This window comes from Vulpes vulpes, chromosome 12, assembly GCF_048418805.1.
Source record: "Vulpes vulpes isolate BD-2025 chromosome 12, VulVul3, whole genome shotgun sequence".
Taxonomy (NCBI): Eukaryota; Metazoa; Chordata; class Mammalia; order Carnivora; family Canidae; genus Vulpes; species Vulpes vulpes.
Window position 1 is genome coordinate 12,926,539 of NC_132791.1, and position 21,396 is coordinate 12,947,934.

General features: G+C 34.6%; 1 protein-coding gene across 3 annotated transcripts in view; it reads right to left on the reverse strand.

The window, feature by feature from the left end:
• Nucleotides 1–787: 787 nt before the first annotated feature.
• The window catches only part of TMEM38B (transmembrane protein 38B), a 55,462-nt gene continuing 34,853 nt past the window's right edge, over nt 788–21,396 (reverse strand). For 2 of the 3 annotated variants that reach the window (XM_072727786.1, XM_072727785.1), the window contains one exon: nt 788–6,738. In XM_072727786.1, coding sequence (XP_072583887.1) covers nt 6,523–6,738 — 216 coding nt within the window. In that variant the 3' untranslated portion in view covers nt 788–6,522. The remainder of the gene's footprint in view (nt 6,739–21,396) is intronic. The other variant, XR_011995456.1, reaches the window with a different exon arrangement.

Genomic DNA, 21,396 nt, shown 5'->3' on the forward strand with positions numbered 1-21,396 from the left:
TCAGAATTGAAGTATGTGTTTTAATTTCTCTTCCATAGTGAGATGTCAACTGCATTTTGATACAGTTCAAGACTAAAAGTCACCTTGAAGCAGATCTTCCCTTTTCTGCAAAGAATCTCTTGCATGGGTTCCTCCCCTCAGAGAAAGGCTTAGTAAAACTCAGTATTAACAAAACTAACAGTATTTGAATGGTTTTAAGTATGATATCTTATAGAGGTAGTCACCAAAGAGGAAGTAGGAATAAGGGTTCTAGGTTTGTGTACTGGAATGTAGTGTTTCTAAGAGGTCTAATAGGATATTAAGACCCTGGATGGTTGTCCTTTAAACAACTGCTGTGAAAGAACTTTACCTTGACAGCTTTAATAACGGCTAGAGCAGAATTTAGCCTTTCTGCCACCTTATTTCAGACCTAATATTTAGGGATAATTGTGCCAGCACAGTTAACTGTGCCCTCTGTGGAGCCTAATTAGTCTCATATCTTCCTAGAAAATTCTCAACCTTGTTCCTGCTGCCCACAGCTCTTACACATTTATCAACTGCTTCATCCACCACCTATTGACTCACATCACTACTACCTGTGGAGTGACCATCAACTCAATCTTTGCCATTCCCACTGTCCTGGGGTAGCCTAGAACCCCATGGATTTGGTTCAGAGAGGGACTGGAAAGAACTTTAAAGATTCTGGACAGTTTGGCTTGAAGTCTCCTTTAGAGAGAGTAACATTAATGATATTGCTCAAGACAAGGAGTAAGGACCAGACCTTAAGCCACTTGAACACATAACCACATAAGAGAGAGATGGGATTTTATTTTTTTAAAAGACTGTATTCAAATATTTAATTAGCACAAAATTTATCATAATACATAATCTGTAATCTAATGTAAGCTTTTGAGGACATGTATCCAACTGAGAATACTGAAACATCAGACATAGAATGTGCATGTGATAACTGACATAGGAGTGCAGTGACAGTATGATAGATTTAAATGTATGAGTCAGAATGCCATACACTGACTCAGCTCCTTCATAATAATACTATTACATCACCACAGCATCATAACAATAAAACAGTAACAGTGTAATGAGAATGGACTTCTGGACTTTGAGTCTTACTGACTGTGGGATTCAAATATTACACTGGGAAAATGAATGCGGCACATTTCTTGCCCTGCAAACCGTGTAGAACTCTGGCTTCACCTATAAATTTACTCTTCTCTGTGAAATGTTTTAAAAACATTTTCACATACATTATTTTCAAAACACTCTCTTCAGGTAAGCAGTCACAGCAAAGACTGCTGTTTGTCCTCTAACATGAATTTCTCTCTCTTCCATAGTAAGAAAACACAATGGCAGGCTTCTCAAAACAAAGATTATAACATGTTAATGTTTCATTCTGTCAATCAGTTTATTACAAAATATATGCATATTTCCTTAGGTTCAGGTCTTCTATAATTTTAACTGCTGCATACTTGTATTTTTTAAGCCACATCATTTCCCAAACATAACTATTAGTCCTTTTGAGTTTTTCTGGTCATTATGGGCTTTCATAACATCTAATGTCTTTTGCAAATTTAAGTACATATTACATACTTTAAGTATTACATACTTCCTCTCAGAGGTAAGATGTCAAAATATTAAAATGCTATTTATAAACCACAAACAGAATCCCTTCTTTTGTATTATTTTCAAGGAAAGTTTCAGTCTACAGTCTGTTTTTTAAAAATCAATTAAGTCAAACTTTGCATGATTACACAAATGTTTGTTAAAAATACAAATGTCCTTTATCAACTTTATTTTCTTTACTAATACTATAATTCTACAGGGGTAAAAATACACATAAAGTCACTAAATTTGTCAGGCAGGAGTCTCTCTAGTCCTCTGCCTCACTAACCAAACTATTGCTTGCTGGTAATAATCCCACCATATGAATCGACTTTTTCTTGGTCCCAATTAAATCTTAAATATCCTTATTAAACACAGAAGAAAGTAATACTATCTTCAGTTAAGCATGCCACATAAACGTACTATCATGGGTCACCTGACAGTCTGCCATGTAACGTAATCTAAGGTCTACTATTTTCACACCAGATCACTGGTCCAAATTCCATCTCCACAAATATACACTAAGATTATATATTCCAATATGGACCACTACCTTTCCAACCAATCCCACACCTACACTGAGCTTAGAGATTTATTTCATTTTTAAAGTATTTTCTAGTATCACATTCTTATTCGCCATCTCTATATTTTCAGCATTGTGATGAAACAAGGTCAAGCCTACCCCTTAGTCCCTAAACAGACACCTAGAGAAAAGCACTAAATTCCTGTAATATACAAACTATGTAACACAAGCACAGAAAAAGCAACCACACATAGAAGGTGTACAATGATTTTCAAGAAGCAGAACTAAAAATTAGGCCTAAGTGACTCGCTGAGTAACAAAATTATTACTTTACATAATAGCATAAAATATTTCTAAGTGTTTCTCAGAATCAAAGCTAGTCACTGATTTGGAGTTCCTCAGGCAAGTATCTTCATAACCTGGATGTACGCAAAAGTTTCTTAAGACACAGAAAACAGTAACCATAAATTAAAATATTGAGAAATTAGACCTTTTCAATATTTAAAAGCCTCTGCTTGGGGGATCCCTGGGTGGCTCAGCGGTTTAGTGCCTGCCTTCGGCCCAGGGCATGATCTTGGAGTCCCGGGATCAAGTCCCACATTGGACTTCTTGCATGGAGCCTGCTTCTCCCTCTGCTTCTGCCTATGTCTCTGCCCCTCTCTGTGTCTCTCATGAATAAATAAATAAAATCTTAAAAAAAAAAAAAACTCTGCTTGTTAAAAGACCTTATAAAAATGAGTAGGTAAGCCACAGACCAGAAAGAAAATATGTGCAAAATACATATTTGACAAAGGATCAATATCCACAATACATAAAAACCCCTACAACGTAATAATAAAAAGGTAAACCCAATGAAGTATGAACAGAAGACGTGAACAGATGCTTCACAGAAGGAAATAAACAAATGGCCAGTAAGCACACATAAAAAGTGCTCTAGTATTATCAATCATCAGGGAAATACAAATTAAAAACATAGAAACAACAAACCACCCATTGGAAATGGACGAAATTAAAATGTTTAACAACTCTAATCCTTGGTAAGGATGCAGAGCCCTGGGACTTTCAAACTATGTTATGGAGTATAAAGTGGTACACTTTGTAAAAAAGGTTTAGCAGTAATTCTACTCCTAAATATTTGCCCAAAAGAAATTAAAAACATATGCTCATCAAGACTTACACAAAAATGGTCATAGTAGCTTATTCAGAACATCCCAAAACTAGAAACAGCCCTGATGTGCATCAAAAGGACAAACAAAATGTGGCATATTCACATAGAATACTTGCTACTAAGCAACTTAAAACAGGATGAACTACTGATAAATGCAACAAGATGAATGAATCTGAAAAACATTATGCTGAGTATGAAAGCAGTCTTACAAAAAGAGAATATATTGCCTGATTCTATTTATTCTATTCAGGATAGTTGGGCGGGGGGGGGGGGGGCGGGGGGGGCGCAGATTGAACTGGAAAGAATGTCCCAAAATGCTGATAACATTCTATATCTTCATAGAAGTTTAAGGAATCTAGTGGTATTCATTTGTCAAAACCATTTTTTTAAGGATTTTATTTATTTGACAGAGAGAGAGAATGAGAGTACAAGCAGGGGAAGCAGAGAGGAGAGGGAGAGGGAGGCTCCCCATCCAGGAGGGAGCCTGACAAAGGGTTTGATCCCAGGATCACAACCTGAGCTGAAGGCAGATACTTAACCAACTGAGCCACCCAGGTGCCCCTGTCAAAACTAAATGTACACTTACAATTTGTGTATTTCATGCATGCAAACTTTACTTGGAGAAAAAAAAATGTAAAAATAAAAAACAAAGAAACTTCTCTGTTAAAAACCAAGAGTGGAATCATACTTATTAAGTATTTGTAGAAGAAAAATACATTATAGATTATCTAACTTAAGTATATAAAAAAAACTGAATGACCTTTGCACTTATTTGGATGTCTGCCTGGCCTACTCCCTCACATGTCCTTTAGGTCTCTGCTAAAATCCAACTTTAACAGAAAGGCCTTCTCTAGCAACACTATTTCAACATCCCTAAGTCCCTCACTTTCTATCTTTGTGTCCTGCTTAATACTTATTCATAACCTTTAGTATCACCACAAGAACACACTGTTTATTCTAAGATTCTCTACCAGGGGAATGTAAACTCCAAGAGAGCAGTGGGGAGAAGGAAAGTATTCTTTAACACATTATTCCATTTCCAACAAATCATTCAACTGCAATCCACTTGAGCTTTGAGGTAGATTTTAATGGAAGTGTCTGGCCTCCAAGGAATGGACAGAGAAATACAGTAAAGGGGGAATCTCTCCTCTCTTCTCTCATTTCCATCTTTTGGTCTCTGCTTAGAGGGAAGCTGGACTTTCCACTGAAATCCTCCTACTCCACATATCTGGTCCCCTCCAGCCCTTACTCCCTCAGCAAAGAAGAGAAACTAATCTGATAAATCAGAATTTGTTATTAATTTGGCCACATTTTACTAGAGAGTGAAACCACTGAGCTAAGCTAGCCCATGTTCTGGCCAGCGTCTTGTCTCCTCTAACTTAAGGAGACCAGGAGGTCCTGACTTTCTCACTGCTACCTATCACTGGCTGTGTGAAACAGGCCCATAGGGCTCATTCATTTTACATGTTGGGAAAGTCTAAACAATCTTCTTTGCAAATCTAGTGAAGTTTCCAGTCTAGGCAACACGAGTATATCTGGAGCGGGAGGTTTCAAGCCTAAGCCATGTTCTCCAGTAGCTTTTTTCCCAAGAACCCTGAATTGAAGGTTATAGGATGCACAACTAGATTAATAAAGTTTGTACCAATATTCCATTTGGACAGCAATCATTGGATATATAATACTGTAATATCAGTCAAAATACCAGAGAAGTTCTGAACTCCTAACTCAAAGAAAAATATAAAACAAAAACATAAAAATAATATAATACTCCATTAATGCTAAAGAGCTTATTTTAATAAATTTGACTTTAATACAAGTGTAAAACAACACTCCTAATATTTCAACTATAGTTAAACTCACACTTCAAAGCTAAGTCATGTTACTAATTAGTAACATGTTAATTCTGAAAAGTTTTTAACTACAAGAGTTATCAAATATAATACAAAACCCAAATTTTTAATGCTTTCAGACACAATATTGAAAATAAACTTTTTAATATCCCAAGGCTATCAAAGGTCCTCCCCTGAAAAAAATCTGTTTTTAACAAGTACAGTACACTGCTGTTTATATTAAAACATTTTTTAAAAATTTCTAATGTTAGTGTGATTTGAGTACTTCTATGCCATCCCCAAATGCCTTATGTACATACTAACCATGGTTCATGGTGTTGGTGAAAAAAAAAAACGTTAGTCACAGTGTTTAAAAATTGTAACTAGACTTTTAAATTATAAAATGAAGCAAGAAAGTTTAACATTTAGTACCTTTTTTCTCCTAGAAAAGTGAAAAGTAGCCATTAGAAAGAGACATAAGGGAAAATCTTTAAATTAAAATGATGAATCATTAAAGATACTACCACCAATGTACCCCAACCAAGATCAGAAAGAAGTTAAGAATATGTGAAATGTTGAGGAGAATATTTCTTCTAAAATTAAAATGAATGTGTTTTAAGAGAGAAAAAAAATAAGCTCTTAAAATGAAATTTACAAAGCAAAACATGGACTTAGTAATTTATTAAAAATTATACCCCTAATTTTCTCTGGAGAAAGAGGAACATTATAAACAAGGGCATGAAACAGACTTCAGATCAAGACTTATACCAATACTCTGTTCTTGCTAAAAAATACGATTTAAAAAATTAAATTTCAAGTATTTTCCACTTAATGTGGGTTAAAAAATACAATGTTTATATCTGAAATATAAACTAATCATTTATTTTCATTCATAATATAAAGTGGTTTAGGTAAGGTTTACTTTTCCCAGTGCTCAAAGTTAAATAGGAATTGTTTTCCATATCTAGGAATTAGAATGGTAATATGAAGTATAAGTTCAATTTTGAACTAAAGCTCAGAGATTCAATTTAAAATGTGTATGAAAATACCTAAATAAAACAAAGGCTTTAATTTTTATTATTTTGCAATGATAGTAAGTTTACTTTTTCTAACATTAGGGAAAAAAATCTAGCCTCCTTTATCAACATAAAACTATTAAATAATCACAACAGAATTTTTTATATATAACTTAGGAAAACAGTTTCACATGATACACTCATAACACTCAATTACAATCCAGAAAGAGACAATCTCCCTGAAACAGAAAGAAGTTCTTTCTTTTTGTCACCTCCATTCCTTATATATAATCTTTATTTCACATCATTTACATAGAAGTATTTATCACAATCTGACAGGTAGATAAGAAAAAAATTTCTGCCTTTAGAACTCATAAAGTAAATTTACTCAGTCTTCTTAGTATGTTTCTTTTTAACAGTATCTGAAGCAACAGCTATAGGTTTTGAGGTCGATGAACCAGTACCATTAAAAGATGATTTTGTTTCACTTTTCTTTTCACATGATGAAAACTGCTGCTGCCAGCCAAATAGCATCCGACCCAATGTATCCTCCAGAGGAGCAAAAAGCACAGTAGCAGTCTCTGTAATCATCATGGTTATCTGGAAAAAAAAAGTTCAATTTTGAATTTAAATACAAATGTTTTCTGCTTCTCAAAACTGAGAGGAGAAAGTAAATTTAAAAAGAGAGAAAGATTAAAAACACATTCTTAGTTTTTACTCTTTAAAAAAATGTTTTTTATTGAGGTATTATTGACATATAGTTTCAGGTGTAAAACATGATTCAATATTTGTATATATTACAAATGATCACCACAATAGGTCACCCTACATAGTTACATATTTTCTGTGCTGTGATGAGAACTTTTAAGATTTATTCTTAGCACTTTCAAATATGCAATACACTATTATTAAGTATAGTCATCATGCTGCACATTGCATCCCCATGACTTATAACCAGAAGTTCGTACCTTTTGGATCCCTTTACCCATTTCACTCCCCTGACTCCTTGCCTCTGGCAGCCACCAATCTATTCCTTATATTTAGGAGTTTTGTTTTATTTGCTTGTTTGTTCCAGTTTTTAGATTTCATATACAAGTGAAATCATGTAGTATTTGTTTTTCTCTATCTGACTTATTTCACTTAGCATAATGTCTTCAAGATCCATCCAAGTTGTTGCAAATGGCAAGATTTCATTCTTTTTATGGCTGAGTAATTTCCATTGGATAAATACACACATACCCACATACACACACACACACACACACACACACACACACACACACACACTACATCTTCTTCATCCATTCATCCATCAACAGACATGTTGTTTCTATTATCCTGGCTATTGTAAATAATGCTGCAATGAACATAGGGGTGCATCTATCTTTTTGAATTAGTGTCATTTTCTTCAGATAAATAACCAGAGTGGAACCACGAGATCATACAGAGTTCTATATTTAATTTTCTGAGGAGCTTCTGTATTGTTTTGCATAGTGGGCTGCACCAACTTACATTCCCACCAATGGTGTACAAAGGTTCCTTTTCTCCACAACCTCATCAACACTTGTTATTTCTTGTCTTTTTGAAATAGCCATTCTGGCAGGTGTAAGGTGATATCTCTTTATGGTTCCGACTACATTTCTTGATGATCAGTGATGCTGAGCATCTTTTCATGTACCCATTGGCCATCTGTATGTCTTTGGAAAAATGTCTATTCAAAGCCGTCCATTTTTTTAACTGGATTATTTAGGTTTTTTGCTATTCAGTTATATGAGTTCTTTGTGTATTTTGGATATTAACCACTTATCAGATATATGATATGCTAATATTTTGTCCCTTTCATATTGCTGACAGTTTCCTTTGCTGCACAGTTTTTTGGTTTTAGTTCCACTTGTTTACCTTTGCTTTTAATGACTTTGCTTTCGGTGTCAGATCAAAAAAAAATGCCAAGACTGATGTCAAGAAGTTTACTGCCTATATCTTCTTCTTCCAGGAGTTTTATGGTTTTGGTTCTGGAATCCATTTTGAGTTAATTTTTGTGTGAGATAGTGGTCCAATTTATCCTTTTGCATGTGGCTCTCCACTTTTCCCAGCACCATTTACTGAAGAAACCATCCTTCCTCCATGGTATATTCTTGGCCGCTTTGTAGTAAATTAATTGACTGGATACGCATGGGTTTATTTCTGAGCTAAAAATGCATTCTTTAATCTTTAGGAGAAACAAACTAAGCTAGGTTCTAGAAAATCTCTGTTCTCTATAAGTTTATACTTAACCAAAGCAGAACATAACTCATTAACAATAATACAAGGCACCATGTTTGTGGGTACCAAATGAGCAGTATAACCACAAAAATACAGTTAGTATTCAAAGGAAATAGGAAGGTAAAATATCTACAGTCTATAACAAACAACCAAGAACAGATACCATTAGTATGCTCTTAACATGTGCCAGAACTCTGATAAGTGTTCTATACGATCTTATTCTCTTTAAATTTACGCCAACAATTACTCCACTATTACTCTGAGCACAGAGATGTGAACCAAGGCTGACAGATTCAGTAATTTGTCCAAAGTCACAGAACTAATAAGCAGTAAAGCAGTTTGGAACACCCAGATTTTGAGTTCAATCACTAAATACACTGAATTCCATCATTATCTAAGGTCACAGACTTTCAGTAAATTGCAGGATACTACCCTTAGGAGGGACAGTATAAAGTCTCTAATCATCCAATTTTTCCCACAGGTGTATTTATATCCAAAGCACCGAGACATTAAGAGGTAGAATATAAAGTGCTACCAATTCTTTATCTGGCAAAATGCACAGTGTTCAGAGATGTTCAGATACTCAAAAAATTGGACTGGTACCAATATGGATCTGAGAGGAGAACTAAAGACTAGGAAGGTTCGAAAAAGCCCAAGAATTTCCAAAAGACAATTCCTCCAGCAGATCTAAGATAATGAATCACATTAGAAATTTTTGGAATCAAATCTCCACAAGAGGCCCCTACCTGATCCATTTGTTTAAGGAAAATGGAATCAAGAATAAAATTCTTATGAAGTGCAATACTGTGTAGGTAGTGAGCAGCTGGGAGACAGAATAGGGGTCCATCAAGAAGAATGCATAAGTGAAATGCATACTGTGCACCTGTTAAATGTAAGAGAAAAGCAATATGGAAAAATTCCTAAAAATACTGTTAGGTGAAAATGAGACAAAGAACAAGAGCTACGTTATACTATCATTTAGATAAATTAAAAATGCAAGGACACACAACATTGTGAATATACAAAAAGTCACAGAATCGTATACTATGAAATAGTTTGTCTTGTTATTTTGACCTCAATAAAAGTAAACAAATAAAATAACGAACCTTTTAAAAACTGCATGCACACACATGACCTCATGCCATCCATAACTATATAAATGCCGTGTATCAGACTCAGTCTCTTACCAGAATCAATATAAAAAACAAATACATAAAACAACCATTAAAAGGCCCTGGAGAATAACAAATCAGGTGGAACCTAATGATGCTTTGAACCCTAAGAGAAAGTTAATTGAGCAAGGTGAGCTCCACATTCGACCTGTTTTTTTTCTTTTAATGATATGTGTCAATTCACAGCATAGGACAAGAGTAAACACAAGTCCCAAATGGACTAAGGACACAGAGGCTGCAGTGGAGAAGGCCAAAGCATCCAGGACTTGAGGGCAATACAGCTCAAGGCAAAGAGAAACACAAAAAAGTGAGCCCAAAGACCCACACATAACTTGCCCTGGAGAAGTTTACCAACTCTAAACTGTACAAACATAGAAAGAGATTTCAAAAATCTAACAAAGAGCAACAGTTGGAAAGCTAAAAGCTGATCAGACACTTCAGCAACCAGCTGAAGGTTGGAGTTCAAGGCCAGCCAATGTGGAACTGCCTAGGGATATACCTCAGGTTTAAACCGAGACTCCAAAAGGGTCACATTCTAGAAAGGCAAACTCAAAACACAACAGCATGAACAAAACCTAAAATCAACTATCAACAGGATTAAAATAATCTGCTTATGCATTACATCTTGCTGTCAGAAAAAAGTTGAACACAGTCCCTACCCTTAAAGTCCTTACAGATCAGTCAGGGACAGGCTGGTCAGAGACAGAATAAACCAGTAATTACAGAGCAGTAAACAGTAAATGCAGTGATGAGACCTGGCCACAAATAGTTAAGTAAGAGATACAGATTTGGAAGTCATTACTATACAACTAAAAGGTAAAGGGGTAAATATGAACATGGTCACCTGAAGAGAGAATATAGAGTATGAGTCTAAATATAATGTTAATCTACAAGTTTATATCATTATTGGGTAAGATCTAAGAAGAACTTCTTTATATGAAATTATTCCTTAGAATAAATAGTTAAAAAAATGTGTATTAGCATAACTACCTTGGTCACAGCTTGACTTCATGGACTGCCAATAACAAATAAAATAATTCAGTTAAAAACAATGGTCCACTGTCAGGAAAACAGCAATGTCTTTTTACAAACACTAATAGAGAAGACTGTCAGGATCTAAAGTATTTCCTAAGAACATGAACTATAGTATTTTTCAAAGTCGAGTGTTTTAATAGAATCTCCACTCCCAGTAGACTCATCACTCAGCTGAGAAGTATTGCTGGCATCAGAAATTACTGCTGAGATAGACTTATGAGGTTCAAGGACAAACTTCTGTGAATTCAGCCTCTTATCAGATCTTGATTCAGCAAGGTGACACCAATATAATGGTGACAAATGGAATGAACCTTTATTCTTTTACAAATAAAATATAAAACTGACTCCTTATTTAGCAAACCATTAACAGAACAAGCATAACATCTAAATTAAATAGCATTTGACTTCTTGGTCTCTTGCTTACAAAGGAAAAAAAAGAAAGTAGAAACTCTAAAGACTATTGGATATTTACAATATATCCTAAAATATAAATAATTCAAGTAAAGAAACTGTTTAAAACTCCACCACATTCTTTATGTAATATCTCATATTATGTCATTTCAAAGATGCCCAGAAAAATGTGACATACAATCTAAGTTTTTAAGGGCACAAATAGCATTTAATGTACTTTTAGATCCTCTACTGAGTCTAGCATAGAAAGCACAATGAATAAACATAATTTCTACCTCATATGATCAACTGAAAGACTATAACAATGAATCTATATATAAGGAAAATTTACATGATTACTCTCTCCATCCAGAACATACTTCTGTCTCTGCATCCCTAGATCCAAACAATCCTTTGCAAGGCAACTCATGTGTCTACTCCATTAAAATAGTGTCTGGTGAAATCTGAATGAACTCCCAACGACAAGTGGCATATTCAACCATGTTTTCTGGTCACCTATGCTTTCTTCATTGGTGATCTCATTCGTTCAGGCATCAGAAATTATTAACCTGAAGACTGTCAAATAAATTAAAATTTTAAGATTTCCATTTTTATAAATGTCCTTTTCAATAAACTGGGCAAATGAATTGTTCGCCTCTGGTAGTACAATCTTAGATAAGTATGGAAGAATTAAATACAGAGAGACCTCTTAAAGAGGACTTTGATCATTTATCAGTCAACAAATATGTATTTAATATCTGCTACGAACACTAGACACACTGCTAGGGATGCAGTGATAAATAAAACAAAACTAGTCCCTATCCTTATAAAGCTTCTAAGTATAGTGTACATTTCTCATATTTCTTTTCCTAACATTGTAAGGACAGAATTTGGGTCTTATTCAAAGTTTATATGCCCATTTGTATCCCCCAAAGGGCCTAACAACACTGTCCCTCATTCATGTTTTCAGTAACATACTATCTCAATATACCCTTCAACAGCATTTAGCACAACCCCCCCACCCCCATCCATCCTTCCTAAAGCTTTATCTTGGTTTTCCCCTTGCTTGACCAACAACTTCCAGTTTCCCATCTGAATCTTCCTTCTCTAAATAAATATTAAAGAATCTCATAGCTCTGTCCTCACTCCTATTTCAACAGCTCTGTTTCTCTCTATGTAATATAACTGCCTAATTTATAAATTTAATACAATCTCAATAAAAAATACCAACAAGTTTTTCTATGGAGTTAGACAACTTGCTATTAAAGTTCACATCAATATGCAAAAATAGCCAGAAAAAAATTAAAGAGAAAAACAAACATGCAAGAATATTCAAAAAACACAGAAAATGAAAAATTCCAAGAGTGCCTGATTCTCCATAACCTTGTAGATAGAACACAGACAGAACCAGATTTTTAAAATTCTGCCAGCTAGATAAATGAAAAAGGATATCCAAGTGTTATTTTAATATTTCTCAAATTATGAGTGTTGCACATTTTTTCACGTTTGAAAGATATCTTCCTATCTTCTCTGTGTGAATTGTCTGCTGACAGCTCCTTTTAATTTTCCTTTCAGGTTTTGTTGCCCTATATCCCTTAATTTTTAAGAGGTTGTTATGATTTACAAATATAAGCCGTTTGTGATGTATGTTGCAAGTACTTCTATCAGTTTGACAGGTATATTTTTACTTTGTCCATGGTGCTTTCTTTCTTCTATGCAACTTTTTAAAAAAAATGTTACAGAGTCAAATTTATCAACCTTTTCTTTATAGAAAAAGAAATAAAGTAAGCCCAAAGTACATACAAGGAAGAACATAATAAAGAGCTGAAATTAAGTGAAATATCAAATAGGAAACAATGACACTAAAGGCTAGGTCTTTCCAACAAATTAATGAAACTGATAAACATCCAGTAGGGCTGATTTAAAAAGAGAGAAAACACAAATGACCAAACCAGGAACTAAAGTAGAGACGTTACTACAAATTCTACAGACGTTAAAAGGGTATCAAAGAACTGCCATGAAAAATTTCATGCCAATAAAATAAAAAATGTAAGCAAAACACCAAATTCCTTGAAAAATACAACTTACCAAATGAACACAAGTAAAATAGAAAATCTAAATAGTCCTAGATTAAACACTTAACCAGGAAATAATATCAAACCTATATAAACGCTTTCAGAGAATAGAGAATTGAACACTTTTCAACTTAGTTAATGAGCCAAGTGTTATGCTGATACAAAAACCAAACAAAGGGGCAGCCCCAGTGGCTTAGTGGTTTAGCACCTGCCTTCCGCCCAGGGCAGGATCCTGGAGATCCGGGATCAAGTCCCACATCCCACATAGGGCTCCCTGCATGAAGCCTGCTTCTTCTTCTGCCTGTGTCTCTGCCTCTCTCTCCTGCATCTCTCATGCATAAATAAATAAAATCTTAAAGAAAAAAAGAAAAAAAAGCAGACAAACTACAAAGAAAACTGCAAACCAATATCCTTCATGAACATACTGGAAAAAAAATCCTTCCAAAATATCAGCAAATTGAATCTAGCAATATCATAGCCAAATGGGGTTTGTCACAGAAATGAAAGGTTGATGTAACATTTCTTAAAATCAATGTAACCTACTACATATCAACAGAATATAGGAGAAAAAAATCCATATGATCATCTCAACCAATGCTGAACAAAGTATTTAACAAAATTCCAAACCACTTCATGATAGAAATTATCACCAAATTAGGAATATAAGGGAATTTCCTCAACCTGATAAGTACAACAATAAGAACTTATATAGCTCACATCATATTTAATGTATGATAAATGTTTTCCTACTAAGGTTAAGAACAAGACAAAAATGTCTACTTTCACTCATCATTTCTATTCACTGTTGTACAGGAGGTTCTAGCCAGGACAATAAGGCAATAAAAAGAACTAAACAGCATCCATATCAAAAAGGAAAAAGTAAAATTGTATTACAGATAACAAGATTATATATGTAGACAATGTTAAGAAATCTATACAAACTATACCAGAACCAACTGGTAAAATTTAGCAAGGTCATAGGATATAAGAAATACATACAAGAATCAACTATACATCTACACACAAGCAATGTAAACCGCAAAACTGAAAATTTTTAAATTATTATTTATAAAGGCATCCAAAACTATGAACTACTTCAGGATAAATTTAAATGTAACAAAATATGTGTAAAACAATGAAAACACATAAATTTAAGAAGACCTAAATAAACAGAGAAGTATATCATATCGACAGAATGGCAGATTCAATATTCTTTTTTTTTTTTTAATTTTTATTTATTTATGATAGTCACACAGAGAGAGAGAGAGGCAGAGACATAGGCAGAGGGAGAAGCAGGCTCCATGCACCGGAAGCCCGACGTGGGATTCGATCCCGGGTCTCCAGGATCGCGCCCCGGGCCAAAGGCAGGCGCTAAACCGCTGCGCCACCCAGGGATCCCCAGATTCAATATTCTTAAGATATTATTTCTCCCAAATAGATCTATTAAACAACACAATCTCAATCACAATCCTAGAAGTCTTGCTGGTTTTTAAATTTTTTTTGTATATTTTTTATTGGATTTCAATTGTTGGTTTTTTTATAGAAATGATATCCTAATCTTAACATCATATGAAAATGTAAAACACTTAAAATATCCAAAGAAATCTTGAGAAAGAGTAAAGTTGAAGTATTTACACTATTTGATTTCAAGACTTACTATGAAATTATAGTTATGTAAAACAAGTCGGTACTGGCTAAAGATAGACATATAAATCAATGGAACAGAATACTGCCCAGAAATGGACCCACATATATAAGGGCAACTGATATTCAACAAAGGTGACAATATAATTCAATGAGGGAAAAGACTGTCTTTTCAACAAATAATGCTGGAACAAAGTCATGTTCATATGGAAAAATAAATCTGATCCTTATCTTTTACCAAAAATAAAACTTAATTTGAAATGGATCACGTAACTAAATAGAAAGGCAAAAACTATAAGAAGAAGATACAGGTGAAAAATCTTCACAATCCTGGGGTATGGAAGGATTATTTACATAGGACACAAAAAGCAGGACCATAAAAGGAAAATCTGATAAATTGAACTTTATCAAAACTAAAAAAACTTCAGCTCTTCTAAAGACAATGAAATAAAAAAGAAGGCCTAATTTGTGGAGAAAAATATTTGCAACTCATATATCTCACAAAGGATTGCTATCTTGAATATACAGAGAACTGTTATGTTACAACTCATTAGAAGACAAACCATCCAATTTTTAAAAATGAGCAAAGATCTAAACAAACCCTGCTTAAAGATAATGATATAAATGGCTGATAAGCACATGAAAAAGTGCTCAGATCTCTAGTTTATAAGAGAAATGCAAAGAAAAAAAAAAACCTTACAGTGAGATACCACTGCATATATAAAAAACTGGAACTTTCATACGTTGCTGGTAATAATGTTGAGGAGTATAACCATTTTGGAAAAGAGTGTGCCAATTTCTTTAAACATTAAACATATGCTTTCCATATGACCTAGCAATTCCACTCCTAGTTATTTATCCAAGAGAAATGAAAATACATGTCCACATGAAGTACATGTGTTCACAGCAACTTTATTCATAATAACCTTACTGGAAAAACCAAAAACTAGAAACAATCCAAAAACTGTCAACAGATAACTGGATAAACAAATTGGGGTATATTATGCTACTTAGCAATAAAAAAGAATATGCAACAGCATAGGTAAATCTCAAAAACATTACGCCAAAAAGGGGTACCTGGAGGGCTCAGTCAGTTAAGCAGCCAACTCTTTTGATTTTGGCTAGGTTATGATCCCAGGGTCCTAGGATACAGTCCCTTGCAATGGGCTCCCCACTCACCGAGGTGTCTGCTGGTCTCTCTGTCCCTCCCCCTACTTGTGCTCATGCTCTCCCTCTCAAATAAAATCTTTAAAAACACATTATGCTGAAAAAGAGAAGCTAGACACAAAGATATATATGATATAATTCCATATATATAAAACTTGAAAAAAGATTAATCTACAGTGACAGAAAGTGGATAAGTGGTACCCTGGAGCTATAAGCAACAGTTGGTATTTATTGTAGTACACAAGGGCCTTTCTGAAGTAATGGAAATATTCTGTATCTTGATTGTAATGATTATGCAGGTACATAAATTTGTCAAACTCATTAAATTTAATCATAGATTGAGTATATTTTATTGTACGAAAATAATATTTCAGTGAGTTGGTTTTTTAAAAAATTTTAAAGAGGGATCCCTGGGTGGCGCAGCGGTTTAGCACCTGCCTTTGGCCGAGGGCGCAATCCTGGAGCCCCGGGATCGAGTCCCACGTCGTGCTCCCAGTGCATGGAGCCTGCTTCTCCCTCTGCCTATGTCTCTGCCTCTCTCTCTCTCTCTCTCTCTCTCTCTGTGTGTGTGTGACTATCATAAATAAATAAAAAAAATTTTTAAAAATCTTAAAGAGCCTGTTCCTAAGATTTTTGTAAACGTAATAGCCCTTTGAAGTTATCCTTTGTATTTCTGGAAAATGTACTGTCAATCAGATTAATTTTCTGTATGAGGTCATTTAGCCCAACTTTCTCAGATTTGACACCTTGAATAAAAGACCACGTATAAAAAGGATGAGAAATAGAGTACACAAAAGAATTAGTTGGTGGCTTAGGTATTAGTGGGATCCATCTAAAAAAAAATGCTATTTTGCTAAACATTTTTTAAAAGAGACACGGATGAGGTTGGGCTCTGTACCACAAGTTGGGAGACGGCTATAGGTTATACCTAGAAAAGGAATTAACAGGTCACAAGACATGTAATTCTTTAACTTTGTCAGATATTTGCCAAACTGCTCTCTCAACCTGCTTCTACTTATACTCTCTCCAAATCTCTTTAAAATAGTTGATATGCTTTGTCTTCAATTCCTCTTATTCACCTCACTTTATTTACAATCATTTTTCTATTCTTTATCAGTCCACTGAAACTGCTTTACCAAGGTCACTAAATACCTCTTCATTTCAAAATCCAACAGCTTCTTTTCAGTTTTAATCACTCTTTAAAAAAGAAATCACTCTTAACCACTCAAGTCTCCCTGTGTTTTATTTCACAATAACACTATTTCACCATAACTCCTTATGCCAAGGAGCCAAAAGATAATCCACGCTTCTCAAACTCTTTTCAAATCATCTCTGATAGGAGAAAGTGAACTTCCCAGAGCCCGAAACAAAGGCATGCCAAATATAAAATGTCATATTTTATCTTTAAAAAATGTGAATTTTGAACTCTATCCCATTATATATTCCTGTTTAACTTTAAGATGTTTATAATAATTAACACTGAGATCAACCAATGGTATATAATGCATCACATTTATAATGTGACTTAGTACAACCAGTGCCCAAAAAAAGCCATATATCCCTCAGTGTATGTATAACTCCAATTTTTTTGTGTAACTCCAATTTAAGAAAATAAATGACCAAAAAAAAAAAAAACAGAAAAGAAATGACTTGCTCAAAACTGTGAAGCCTGGATTTCACATTCTGACTCCAAACCCCATGTGCTTTTCCCTATACCAAGTTTCTTTCCTGAGGCTTAAATTGTAACAATTATAAATGACTTGTGAAAGCTGAAGAGTAGAATTAAGTCCTCCTTGAATGAAACCAGGATCCTATAAGAGCGAAACATCACTAAATGTCCAGCTTGCTTGGGTTTGGGAAGGCAAGGAGGAGGGGAGAGACAGGGGAGGAGAATGGGAGGAGGAGGGGGAAGGGAAAAGAAAGGAAGATAAGAGGGAGGAAAAGAGACAAGAAGAGGAGGAGAAATTTAACACACTTCTCTCAGAAAAAAAAAATTAATATATCAGACATGGAAAAAATTAGTAACTACATATTTGAAACATAATTAACAAGGATGTGTACATATATGCAATGCAGAGTCCTTATACCTCCAAAATAAAAAATATACTTACTTTTCATACATACAAATAATTATAAAATTTCATCAATGTAGTATAGAAATGAAGTCTCAACAAACACCAGAGAATAACAAACCACATACACTGTCTATAATGCAGTTAAAGAAAAGTTTTTAAAAGTTTAAAAGATTTTTTTTAATGTCTGAAATTTTAAAATACACTCAAACATTTTTTGTCAAAGAAGAAATTGTAATGTAAGTTAAGAGGAATTTAAACTGGGGAGCCTCAGTGGTGCAGTTGGTTAAGCATCCAACTCTTGGTTTCAGCTCAGGTCATGATCTCAAGATCTTCGAACTGAGCACCATATCCAGCTACCAGCTCAGGACTGGGCTATCCTCTTAGCATTGGGCTACCTGCCAGTGCTCAGTGAGAAGTCTCCTAAGTTTCTTTCTCCCTCTCCTTTTGCCCTTCCCCGCACTCACTTGCGTGCACTCACTGTCTCTCTAAAATAAATGGATAAATCTTTAAAAAAAGAAATTTAAACTGAATAACAATAAATGCACATACATGAAGCCGTGTGATGTGGGACACAGCAATATAAAACAATATGATTGAGGAACAACAAAACCAAAAAGTTGGTCCTCTGAAAAGATTAACAATATACAAAAGTCTCTGACAGACTGATCAAGTAAGTAGAAAGGAACTTCCTCCTTGACTATAGAATAACTAGTTCTAGACTCTAGGCATAAAAACCTTAAACCTGACCAAAAAATGAGGTAACTACCTTTGGGCACTGGACAACAGAGAGTGTAAGACTGATGAGGAGAAGAGAGAAACTGATAAACTGATCCACACATTTACCCTCACTTCTGCCTCAGAACAATTTCTCAATCAGAAAGCTAGAACTAAAACTGAGGTGGTAGAAATTGATGTCAGTGAAGCTAAATGGACTTGAATCTGCAGGGCAGGGTATCAAATAGGAGGACACTGGGTAGGCACAGGAGGCAGGGGAAGAGACACCAGATGTCTATATGGGATGGTGCCACAAGTCCTTGGCTTAGGGCTAAGCTGCACATGTCAAGAGGGAGACTTCCTCTGGCTTACCACGGAGTGGATGCTAATGGGTCAAGACATCAAAAGTGATACTAGAGGTTGAACAATGGTGGGGACATTTACTTTCTGTTTCTCTGACAGAACTCATTATTTTTATACTTCTAGCTTTCTAAATGTGTTTGTTTTACTTTTGGGGAGCTAGTCTCTTTGAAAAGAGAAATCATCCTTATCAGTATACCTGTATACACGAAAACACTAGATTATTATCCAAAACAAGCAGACAATACACATTTTCTATACACACTGACTATATAAAGAATACAGCAAAAGAGTAAAGAAAAATAATTACTGGCAAATTTTTCCCTGTATATTCATTTTTTTATATCTAAGAAATGAAAGGCTATAGTAGCTACTCAGAAACAAATGACAAGTCACTTAAAAATTAATATAAATCTAAATGGAATTTAGGCAAATTTATGGGTTAAAATGCATATTTTATTTAAAAGTTGGTGGATAATTAGAGAAATGTTGTGAAATATTATGAGACAAGTTCAATACTGTGTATTATTACCACATTTCAATATGGTGTTTAAGTTTAGGTATTATAATAAAGAACTATATGTCCAGCAATAATTGTACGAAAAATTCATTTTTATTCCACAAACCAGGCCTTCAACAAAAACTGATCCTTATAATTAAAAAAATTCAACAAATACAGGTACTACTTATTCTTACCAATACATCCACAATACGCATTTGTTTTCTTTAAAGATTAAAGTTAGAAATCTCAGAAATGATACAGCTCCCACCACTCCTGCATGATGAAAACACTCAAAAAACTAGGAATAGAGGGAACAAACTTCCTCAATCTGATAAAAGGCATCAATTAAAGACTCAAAGTTAGTATCATATTTAATAGAGGAAGACTAAATGGCCTCTCCCTAAGATCCAGGAAAAAGACAAGGATGTTCATTCTATTTCTGTTAAACACTGTAGAGTGTGTCTAACCGGGCAATTGCACAAGAAAATTAGATAGAAGACATGAAGATTGGAAAGAAAGAAGTAGGGGCGCCTGAGTGGCTCAGGCAGTTAAGTGGCCAACTCTTGGCCTGGTCCTGGCTCAGGTCCTGATTTCAAAGTCCTGGAATCAAGCTCTGCATCAGGCTCTGCACTCAGCAGGGAGTCTGTTTGAGGATTCGCTTTCCCTCGCCCTCTCTCTCTAAAATAAATAAATAAGTCTTAAAAAAGAAAAGAAAGAAGTAAAACTATCTCTATTTGCAGATGACATCATCTTGAATACATAAAAGCCTAAGGAATCCACACCAAAAAACCCCCACAACAACCTATTAGAGCTAACAAATGAGTTTACTAGCAAGGTTATAGGATACAAGATCAAAAAACAATTTTAGGGCAGCCCCGGTGGCTCAATGGTTTAGCGCCGCCTGTAGCCCAGGGCCTGATCCTGGAGACCCGGGACAGAGTCCCATGTCAGGCTCCCTGTATGGAGCCTGCTTCTCCCTCTGCCTGTGTCTCTGCCTCTCTCTCTCTCTCTCTCTCTCTCATGAATGAATGAATAAATAAATAAATAAAATCTTTTTAAAAAATCTATTTTATTTCCACATATTTACAATGTACAACCTGGAAATAAAGTTAAAAACCAATTCCATTTACTACAGCATCAAACAGAATAAAATACTTAGGAAGAAATTTAACAAAAGGAGTGTACATACAACTCGTACACTGAAACATAATGAAGAAGTATTTTAAAAGACATGGAATAAATGGAAAGACATCTGTGTTGGCAGACTGAAAGCCTTAACAGTGTTAGGATGACAATACTCCCAAACTTATTTGCAGATTCAATGCAATCTCTAAGAGAATATGAGCTGGACTTCTTTGCAGAAATTGTGAAGTTATACCTAAAATTTATACGGCAATGAAAGTGACCCAGAATAATTAAAACAATCCTTAGAAAGAACACGCTCAGAGAATTCATATCTCTCCATTTCAAAATTAAGCAGACAGCTAAAATAATTAAGACAGTGTGGTACTGACAGAAGGATAAGTAAATAGATGAAGGGAGTAAAAGTGAGGGAAAAGAATCCAGAAAAATACTCTTAAATTTACAACTGATTTTTCTGCAAGGGTGCCAAGAAAATTCAATGAAGAAAAGAATAGTCTTTTCAACACATAATACTAGGACAACTAGATATCCATAGAAATCTACATGAGTGTATAAATAGATATCCACAGAATGTAAAAGAATGAAGTTGAATTGAAAGTTCCTCATACTATACCCAAAAATTAACTCAAAATAGATCACAGAGCTAAATATTAGAGCTAAAACTATAAAACTTGTAGAAGAAAACATAGACGTAATCTTTTTAACCTTAGATTTGGCAA